Source organism: Eulemur rufifrons, chromosome 2, assembly GCF_041146395.1.
Source record: "Eulemur rufifrons isolate Redbay chromosome 2, OSU_ERuf_1, whole genome shotgun sequence".
Lineage (NCBI taxonomy): Eukaryota > Metazoa > Chordata > Mammalia > Primates > Lemuridae > Eulemur > Eulemur rufifrons.
The window spans coordinates 15,150,848-15,161,000 of NC_090984.1; the positions used below are offsets into that span (position 1 = coordinate 15,150,848).

The following is a 10,153-nucleotide window of genomic DNA, read 5'->3' on the forward strand; positions in this document are numbered from 1 at the left end:
AATATATAGAAAAAATTAGCCGGGCATGGTGGCACATGCCCGTAGTCCCAGCTACTCGGGAGACTGGGGCAGAAGGATTGCTTGAGCCTGGGAGTTTGAGGTTGCTGTGAGCTAGGGTGATGCCACGGCACTCTAGCCACTCTAGCCCGGGCAACAGAGCGAGACTGTCTCAAAAAAAAAAGACTGGATACAGGGCATGACCACAGCCCCATACCGATTCTGGGGCTGGGAGTGGCCACCTCCCCGCCATGCCCCGCCCCACAGTTACGTCTGTCCTATCATGCGTCTATCCGATCAAGTGGAGTCCTGCTTCGCGTCCTAGCCTGCGCCTGCATGTGGGTCTAGCACCTGCCACAGACTCGCTCCTCGATGAGGCCCCACCCGCGGTAGTCAAGCCATCCCTAACCTAGGACCCCCTGAACTGGGACTACCGAAACCTGTCTTCACTAATCGCGGTCCGCCTCAGTTTCCCCCTGGGGGAATCGACCTGGGGATGTGGTGCACGTGCTGCTGTCTTAAGGCAGGCCCGCCCGGGCGCGTGCGCACAACACGTGTCCGTGTCCGCGGCGCTCAATAAAGTTGCACACTTGTTGCCGGCCCGTCAGCCCGGGAGGCTGCGCGCGCCGCCCCGGAAGCCTCGCGAGAGCCGGCGGCAGCTGCCCTTGGGCTCGTGGAGCCGGTGGGGTCTGCTGTGCGGCGCCTGGTGGGGTGAGCTACCATGGCGCAGAGGCTCCTTCGTCAGTACTGGGACATCCCCGAAGGCACAGACTGCCACCGCAAAGCCTACGCCAGTGCCAGTATCGGCGGCGCCGCCGGTGAGCGCCGGCCGGGCCCCGGGGGTAGAGGGCGGAGGGCGCAGGGAGGTCATGGGGTCACTGGGGGCTGTCCGAGTGGGTCATGGGGGGCTGGGAATCTCGCGGGGTGACACGTGGTCGTCATCGGGCTGTCTGGGACAGCCAAGGGGGGGCTCCTGTGTGAGACGTGTTGTGGGGGAGTCCAGCAGGGTTGGGGGGCACCGGGAGGTCATGTTGCATGTGACGAACTGGTCACTGGATTCGCCTTGAGCGGCTCCTGGGTGCTGGAATCTGGGGGAAGCCGTGAAGGAATTATTGGTGAAGCCGGCACTTTGGGAGGCCGAAGCTGGAGGATCACCCGAGGCCAGGAGTTTGAGACCAGACTGGGCAACATAGTGAGACACCATCTCTGCAAAAGATAGAAAAATTACCCAGGCGTGGTGGCCCGCATCTGTAGTCCCCGCTAGTGGGGAGGCTGAGGAGGCCCAGGAGTTGTAGGCTGCAGTGAGCTATGGTCGTGTCACTGCACTCTGGCCCTGGTAACAGGGGAAGCTGTGGAGCAGATGGGCCATTGGCGAAGTCGAAGGAGCTAGAGGTCAGTAACTTTGAGATTCAGGGGGTTATTGGTCATTATTGGGATGCCTGGGGGGCGGTCTGAGAAGCTTGAGAAAGTTTTGGGGTAGATTAAGGTCTTTCTAGGATCAAAGTGCTAGTAGTCAGGGACATCTGACACTTTTATTGGAGCCACGAGAGGGGTCCTATAAGTGTAGCCTTGTGGGGTCATGAGAGGACCCACAACCCTGGCATCCTCCTGTGGGGGAGACCCCAGACTATCACCCCGTCCAGCCTGAGCGTTTCACAGACATGGTCTCCTTGAATTCTCAGTCTCCCTGAGAAGTAGATGTGATGGTTCGGGTCACCTCCATCTCCCCAGCTTTGAATAGGGCATTCTTGGGAAGGTCTCAGATGTGTGTTGAGGTCCAACAGGTCTGTGGGGAGCACTTTTAGAGCCTGGGGGGGGGGCTGGGTAGGGTTGGGGGGTCACTCTAGGGGGAAATTATTGTGGCTGATTCTTAAAGGGAGACACTGACATTAGAGAATAGCTGGCAAAACTTTTTAGTGGGTCATGGTTGTCTTTCAGGGGAAATTAAAGCAGGAGGAAATTACCTGAGGTGCACACTGGGCCTCCAGGGCAGTTTTGAGAGGTGGATGGTTTAGGGCTGTGGTCCCCAATGCCTGGGCCAATTGTCTTCCGTGAAATCAGTCCATGGAGCCAAAAAGCTTGGGGACTGCTGGTTTAGGGGGTTTTGAAAATGAGAAAGACGTGACTGTTGGCGTTTGTGAGGGAGAGCATGTGGGTGTGCTCACGCATGAACACAGCATAGGCATGGGCTGAGGTCTCGGGAGGCCACTGGGGGAGACTGAGCGTGTCTCAGGATGGGGTCCCCGGGGAGCTGGCTAGAGGTTCTTGGAGGGGCTGGGGTGGGGATCTTTGACAGAGGTGGCATGTTGGGGCGTCTCGGAGGGCTCCAGATTTGGGGGTGGTCGGGGGCTTCTGTGAGCTCTCCAGTGTGCCCAGGGGTCTTCCAGGGCAACCCTTGGTGCCTGTGTTCCTCACTATCCACAAATTTTTCACTGGCCAACTCCACTCAGCGAATAGGACTTGGCTTAACGTGCTTCTGGGTCCTCCCCTTGCCGCCCCACCCCGCTTCGTTTCGGGCCTCTCCTCACTCCTCATCTGAGGGAGATAACTTGTTTCGCATCTGGCTTCCTTGAGATGGGACCCTGGACGGCAGGAAGACTGTGCTCAGCAGAGCCCAGCACCTTGTGGGCATGCAATAACTGGGAATAAATGAGTGAATGAATGGAGGGGGCACCTTGTGGGCAAACAGTAACTGAGTGAATGAATGAATGAGGTGCCTTGTGAGCAAACACTAACTTTGTGAATGAATGAATGAACCAACCAGTGGGGCGCCTTGTGGATACATAGTAACTGAACGAATGAATGGGTGAATGGCAGTAACTGAATGAATGAATGCACACACATGGTGTCTGGAGGGTCGCTGTGGGAGGCTCAGAGGGAGCCGGCAGTAGGGGAGCAGGGGGATGGGGGCCTCTTGGAGGATGTTTAGGGGCTCCTGGAGGGATGGGGCATGGGGGTCACGGTGTTGGATGGCTGCTGAGGGAGAGTCAGGGAGGGGGAGTCCTTGACCACTATGGGGTAATAAGGGGGTCCCAAGTCATCTGCTCCCAGTTCAAGGTTTGGAGGGGGCGTGGGGGTGGGGGCGCTTGCGCTATCAGGTTGGTCCGTGAGCTGGGGGACTCTCAGCCAGGATTGCTGGTGTATGGGAGTGGGATCAATAAGTTTTTCCCCAGGGGCCACTCCATGACGGGATTCAGAGCCACCACTGAGTCTCATCAGGGGGTGAGAGGGTTATAAGACCCTCGTGGCTGGCCCAGCCCTGGATTGGCACTTATCAGGTCCCAGGCGGGACGGGGATCCCCTCTGAATAAGAATCTTTAGGCAGAGCGAGGTGGCTCATGCCTGTAATCCCGGCACTTTGAGAGGCCGAGGCCAGAGGATCACTTGAGGCCAGGAGTTCGAGACCAGCCTGGGCAACATAGTGAAACCCCATCTTTGCAAAAGATAGAAAAATTAGCTGGGCCTGGTGGTGTGCATCTGTAGTCCCAGCTACTGGGGAGGCTGAGGTGGGAGGATCACTTGAGCCCAAGAGTTGGAGGCTGCAGTGAGCTATGATCGTGCCACTGCACTCCAGCCCAGGTGACAGAGCAAGACCCTGTCTCTAAAAAAGGTAAAAACAATCTTTACAAGCTGTTGAGGCAGTGTGTGTGTGAGCTGAGGTATGACTGAGGATGGGGGCTGCTGGGCAGGTGGCAGGGATTGGGGAAAGCCCTGGACCAGACTGTAATCCCTGACCCTGGATGTGGCAGCCCCAGCCCTGCTCCAGCCCCCAGACTTGGCACGTAGCTCCCTCCACCTTTCTGAGCGGGCATCCTAGGGTCTGGTGTAGGGTCAGGGGAAACAAGACCCGCAAAGCAACTTTCTTCCCACACCCCTGGAGCCCGGTTTCCCCATCTGTGCAGGGAGGGAGCAGTCTTGGCACTCCGCAGGGTTGCTCTGAAGATTGACCCACTGCCAGATGTAAAAAGTCCCCCAGTGGCTGTGAGCTGAGTCAGAGCTGGGGTCGGGGGCGGGAGGGAGGCACTGCCATGCCCAGGATGTCCCGGGGATCTGGTAAAGCTGGGGCACTAGGGCAGAGCATGGGCTCTGGTCAGACCCGCCTGACTCCCAGGCTAGCTGTGCTGGGTGACCTCTCTGAGGTCCCCTGGGACCCTGAGGAGGAGGAGGAGGAGAAGGAGGAGGAGGAGGAGAGGCGACGGCTGCTCTTGTACCCTGTCCGTGGCAGTCTGTTCTGTCTGGGATGAGCTGGCCTCTGGAGCTCCCTGCCAGCAGCTGGGCCAAGTTGAGGTCTGTAGGGAGAGAGAGGGTGCTTGTCTGCCCTGAGCTGTGTCAGCTGGAGGATGCGGGAACCCCCGGCTTGGGCCAGCCTCAGGCTGCCTATCCATTATTTGGGGGGCTGGTGAATCCAGGGGGCCAGGAAGAGCAGCAGGGAAGGCCACTCAAGGGCCTGCCTGGGCCGGGCGCGGTGGCTCACGCCTGTAATCCTAGCACTCTGGGAGGCCGAGGTGGGCGGATCGTTTGAGCTCAGGAGTTCGAGACCAGCCTGAGCAAGAGCGAGACCCCATCTCTACTAAAAATTGAAAGAAATTATATGGACAGCTAAAAATATATATAGAAAAAAAATTAGCCGGGCATGGTGGCGCATGCCTGTAGTCCCAGCTACTCGGGAGGCTGAGACAGGAGGATTGCTTGAGCTCAGGAGTCTGAGGTTGCTGTGAGCTAGGCTGATGCCACGGCACTCACTCTAGCCTGGGCAACAGAGTGAGACTCTGTCTCAAAAAAAAAAAAAAAAAAAAGGGCCTGCCTGGCCTCTCCCAGCTCCCAGCAGGGCCGGTGGGCCAGGGTGGGACCTCTGTCCTCACCACCCATCTGGCACTGGGTCCCCGACCCCACCCCTGCCCAGGCCCCTCCGGCAACGAAGCCAGTGTCAGGGGCAGACGGCTGACCAAGGTGGCTGAGCGGGCATGGGCGGCAGCCAAGCAGCCAGGTGTGCGGAACGGGCCCTGGCTGAGCTGCCCACACAGAGGGGGCTCAGGAGTGGCAGGAGGAGGCACGTCACCAGCCCTGGGCAGAGCCAGGGAGGGAAGTGGCGCCTCTGCCAAGGGGATTAGGCTGCGGAGCCCGGGCCCCTCAGGAGAATGGAGCCTTTGATGGGAGTTGAGACCCGGGTGCCAGGGCCTATGGGTGACACCGCCAGGTCATGGACAGTCCTCCACCTAAGGGCTAGCGAGGGTGACAGGGACCTGGCAGGCGATATGCAGGCGCGGGCACTGGGCAAGCTGAAACTGTCTCCAAGTAAGGCAGGGACTCCTGGGGGGCGAAGGAGGACGTCAGGGGCTTCCGCGGCTTGGGAGCAGTCCCCTGTTTCCCATCCAGCTCTGCCACCCAGCAGCTGGGGGCCCTGGGTGAAGAGGGTGCTGCTGGAAGGCATGGGGATTGGAATGTGAGGACCAGGGAGAGAGCACACAGCGAGGGCTCAGCCAGCTCAGAGTCTGAGCAGCCTCCGTCCCCTCTGTCTTGCAGGCCTGGTGGTCTCTGCCTACAGCCTCTCGCTCTGGCCCACGGGCACCATCCTCGAGGGAGTGGCCAAGGCCGGGCGGTACACCTTCACTGCAGGTGAGCCAGCGGGGCGGGCCGGCTGGGGGCTCTCCTGGCACCATCCCAGCCCTCGGGGCACGTTCCATGGCTCCTGGCCAGTGTCCACAGTCTAAGCCACCAGGGAGAGTCAGATGTTCCTTTTTCAGGGACACATGCCAGGCTGGGAGTGGTCCCAGGAGACCAGCTGCAGGGCCGGGGGCAGGATGCTCGGGCGGGGTGTCCGACTCCATCCAGACTGGAGGCTTCTGCCCCCTGCCCGCTGCTGGTGACCTTTGACTCCGATTCTACCCTGCAGCCGCCATCGGAGCCATGTTTGGCCTCGCCTCCTGCGTCAGCGCCCAGGTCCGAGAGAAGCCCGACGACCCCCTGAACTACTTCATCGGAGGCTGTGCCGGAGGCCTGACCCTGGGAGTGCGCAGTGAGTGGGCGCCCCAGCCCCACCTCTTCCCACTGGCCCCTACCTGCTCTGTTCCATCCTGGCAAGGAGCCAAGCAGGGCCCAGGCGCATGGGACGCTGCTCTTGTTAACACCAGGGCCCCCTTTGGCACTCAGCACAGCACACCAGGCCCTGAACGACCTACCCCATCTCCTTCCCATCCTCCCTGCCTCCCTCTCTCCCATCCTCACTCTGCTCCAGCCACACGGGCCTCCTCTCTGTGCCTCCAACACACCAGGCATGGTCCTGCCCCAGGGCCTTTGCACGAGCTGTGCTCTGCCTGGATCTTTCTTCCCCCAGATGTCAGTATGGCCTCACTGTCCCAACCACTCTGAGTATGATCCAACCCCTCTCCCCACCTCTGCCCTCCCCACTTCTCTCTGCCACACCTCGTCAGGGAACACAGGTTCCGCCCATCTCCACCCCTCGCCTGGGAGTACAGAGAGGAGGTGCTGGTCGTTGCACTGCTGTTGCACTGTTGCACTCAGAGCCTTTCAGGGGAGCTACTCTCACGACCTCCAGTTTACAGATGCGGGAACTGAGGCTCAAGGAGGGACTTGACTGGCCCACAGTCACCCGGGAGCAAGTGGCTTTCTCCACAGCCAGCAGAGGGGGCAGTCCTGGAGGGAACTGGGGCCACCTTGCCACAGGGGAGCCCATCTGGCTCAGGGGGCAATCCCCCGTGGGCCCAGGCTCCATGGTCACTGTTGCCTGTGTCCCTGGTCCACTGAGACTCGTGCCCTTGCAGCCTCGAGGCTGGCAGGAGGACTCCTGCGTATCGCCCGCACTGGCCTGGCGTGTTGCAAGTGCTCCATGGCAGAGTCCAGCCAGGCAGAGAGGGCGGGCGCCAGGGAGGAGGCCCCATCCCTCTGCCGCTTCACCAAGACCTTGGGATGCCCTGCGCCTGCCCGGCTCCCACCTGGAGCTGGCTGCAGGTTGGAGGCAGTTTGAGGTCTGGGCTTGACACGCAGCCTGGCCCTGGCTGGGACGGCCCCTGCCCCTGTCTGCAATGGGTGTGAGACCTTGGGGGTCCTGGTGGATGGGACATGCCTGCTTCCTCCTCCGGCCCCAGGGCTCCAGGGCAGGAAAACCGAGCAAGTGGGGGCAGCTCTGTGCTCACTGGTTCAGGCAGGTGCGTGGCCGGGCCCTGGCACCCCACCTTTCCAGAGCCCAGAGCCAGGGGCAGTACGGAGTCCCTCTCACCTCGGGGGTGGTCAGCGTGTGGCCAGAGAGGAGCCGACAGCCTGGACTCCTGCTGCACAGGGACCAGGGCTCAGGGATCCCCCTGTGCCTCAGTTTCCACATTTCCAGAGACCAGTGCCGGTCCTGCGTTTGTGGGAGGATTGAGTGACTTACTCCCAGAAGTAAAGGGGACGTCCTCTCAGGGTTCTCAGTGCAGCTCCCAGGGTGGCTGCCGGCTGGGGCATGGAGCCCCCAATCCATGGCTGACGTCCGGTCCCCATTCTCGCAGCTCACAACTACGGGATCGGCACCGCCGCCTGCGTGTACATGGGCACAGTGGCCGCCCTGGTCAAGATGGGCCAGCTGGAGGGCTGGGAGGTGTTTGCGAAACCCAAGGTGTGAGCCTGCTGTCTGCCGGGGCCTCGGCGGGTCCAGATGCATCTAGAAATAAACTGCGTGTATATGTGTGTGAGTGTCCCGGAGGGATTGGTGGCAGGGGCATGCCAGCCAGCGAGGGAGGTGTGGGAGGCTCCGGGCAGATCAGGGAGGGAATGAGGAAAGGAGATAAGATAAAGTCCCACACGCGCCTGCCTGCCGCCTGGCCAAAGGCACCAGCCTGGCCCTGCCGAGCCGGAGTGTGGCAGGCTGGGGACAGAGGGAGCCCAGGAGGGGCACTTGGCCGGGATGCACCCTGGTCTCGGCGCCGCACCAGTTCCCGGGGCAGGGCGGGGGCCTGCAAGTGGCCGCCAGTGGTGGAAACTGGGCCTCCCCACCCACAGCCCCTCCCCCAGCTCCGGCCACGGTCCCTCTGCAGGTCACTGCCATCCCTTCTCTGGGCCTGCCCCTAAAGCCAACAGCATGTGGAAAACACGCCCCGGCAGCGTCTCCAGGTTCCTGGGCATTGGAGCGGAGAGCCCTGGACACGCCGGCCCAGGAGCCTTGTCCCCATCTAGCAGGTCCCCGGGGCAGAGCGGGGCAGGACCCGCTGTGATCCATGCCTGGCGCCTGTCGGGCCCTGCGGTTTAGGCGGCCCTGGAATGCCAGCACTGCCTGGGGCTCTTTCCAGAACTGGCTCCACACATCCTGGCAGTGAGAGCCTGGTGCGTGCCCACACGCCATGGCGACAGGCTGGAAACTGGTACAGTGTGGGCCCCACCCAAGGGAGCACAGCTGCAGCCCTCCTGTCCCCTCACCTGTGTCCGTCCTGGCCTTCCCTTCCCTCCTCTCGAGCCCACCCCTGGCGCCTAGACATGGCCAAGCACCACACTCCACTTTTCGTCTCACTTTGCTTTTCATCGACCCAGGGTGACACCCAGCCAGTTGTCGAGCAGCTAAACGTGACCATGAGCAGAGCCTGGAGCGAGGCCACGCAGCAGGCGGGTCCCACTTTGTTTCTCTTGCTCCTGTGCAGCGAGTCCAGGTCCTTCCTCCAGCCCTTGCCCCCCACCCTGCGAAGTGGGCCCAGGCACCGGCTCGGAGTCACGTCCAGGGCTGCGTGCCTGAGCCTGGGGTTGGAGCTCCCTGAGGAGGGACGGAGACCCCCGTCACAGGCCCTGAGACAGCTTTGGATGAAGGGAAGGCTCTGGGTTTGCACCCAGCACTTGGTTTCTTCCCTGGCACTGTGTCCTCAGGTGACACCAGCATCAAAGCCTCCGTTTTCCCACCTGGCATGGGAGTAACATCCCCCCACAAACTCCCAGATGTTCCATGAAGGATGATTCTACCTCCTGCAGGTGCCCTGTCTGCTCTGGGGCCCCGGTGGCTCCACCCGCCGGCTGTGTCTCCTCCGCGGCCGGCAGGGGGCACCGCCCATCCGGCTCAGCCCAGCGTGGGCGGCTTTGTGGTAGCCATGGAGGAGTCCGATTCTGTCCCTCCTCCCACTGCAGGCCACTGTGTGTCTGCTCGCCTTTCTTTCCCCTCCATCCTGTCCGAGACAGCCAGGAGGTGACAGGTTCCAAAAGAGGGCAGCACAGCCCGTATCCCCAGCCTGGGACAGACTGAGGGCCGGAAGGGAAGGGACCTGTCCAGGGCCCCACAGCGGTTGCCCTTGGCCCTGCACCACTGGCTTCTAGAACTGGGTCTGCCCAGGCCTCTGCCTCTCGCAAGCCCAAACCCCATGCCAGATCTCAGCTCCTTTCACAGATGGGCACACCAAGGCCGGCGGGGGGGAGGGGGGGGAGGCTGGGAAATTAAAAGCCAGCAAGCCCCCTCCCACCTTCCAGCCTCAGTTTACCCACTGTGTTCAAGAGAGCCGGAGGCTCAGACCAGGGGCTGTGCTCGCCGCCCACCCAGCCCATTCTGGGCCGACCGCCAGTGTTGGAGCCTGCCAGGCCCCCCAGAGTGGGGCAGGAGGGGGCGGCTGCTCACTGTGCTCCAGGGAGCCCCAAACTCAGGCCCCCATGCCCATAAACATTTACTGGGTTATGAGGGGCTGACATCATTCCTGCCCCACACACGGGCCCCCTCGGGGAGGGCCCAGTCCAGAACATCCACCTCTGCCCGGCAGCCCCCTGTGGGACAGCGGAAGACCCTGCTAGAATTTGCCCGGCGCTTGATGTAGCCCCTCCCAGCCCCAAGCAGTCAGGGCTGGGACTGAGGGGGAGCAGGGCCTCCCGGGGGGCAAGGAGGGCTTCCCAGAGGAGGAGGCGACGTGGAAGGGAGGGCTGGGCCTAAGGGGGAGCGCGTGGGGCAGAGGACCCATTGAGGAGGCCTAGTGTGGGGAGAGGACAGCCATCAGGGGCCTCCGAGTGGCCCGAGGCAGGTGTCTGGGGGCCGTGGGGCACACACTCCCCAAGAAACCCAGCCCTGGACACACGTCCCCGTCCCCTCGGAGTCAAGACTGCAGGAAGGCAGGCCCTGTCCGTCCAGGGTCTCCGTGCTCTTTGTGAGCCAAGACAACAAGGAGGGGAACAACCACTGAGCCCTTCCCACCTGCCAGGG

At 62.0% G+C, this 10,153-nt stretch overlaps 1 protein-coding gene across 1 annotated transcript; it reads left to right on the top strand.

The window, feature by feature from the left end:
- Nucleotides 1-612: 612 nt before the first annotated feature.
- On the top strand, nt 613-7,680 carry NDUFA11 (NADH:ubiquinone oxidoreductase subunit A11). Its single transcript, XM_069496961.1, has 4 exons — nt 613-815; nt 5,521-5,613; nt 5,891-6,013; nt 7,503-7,680. The coding sequence occupies exons 1-4, from the start codon at nt 719-721 to the stop codon at nt 7,613-7,615; spliced, it is 426 nt and encodes a 141-aa protein (XP_069353062.1). The 5' UTR covers nt 613-718; the 3' UTR covers nt 7,616-7,680.
- Nucleotides 7,681-10,153: the final 2,473 nt, after the last annotated feature.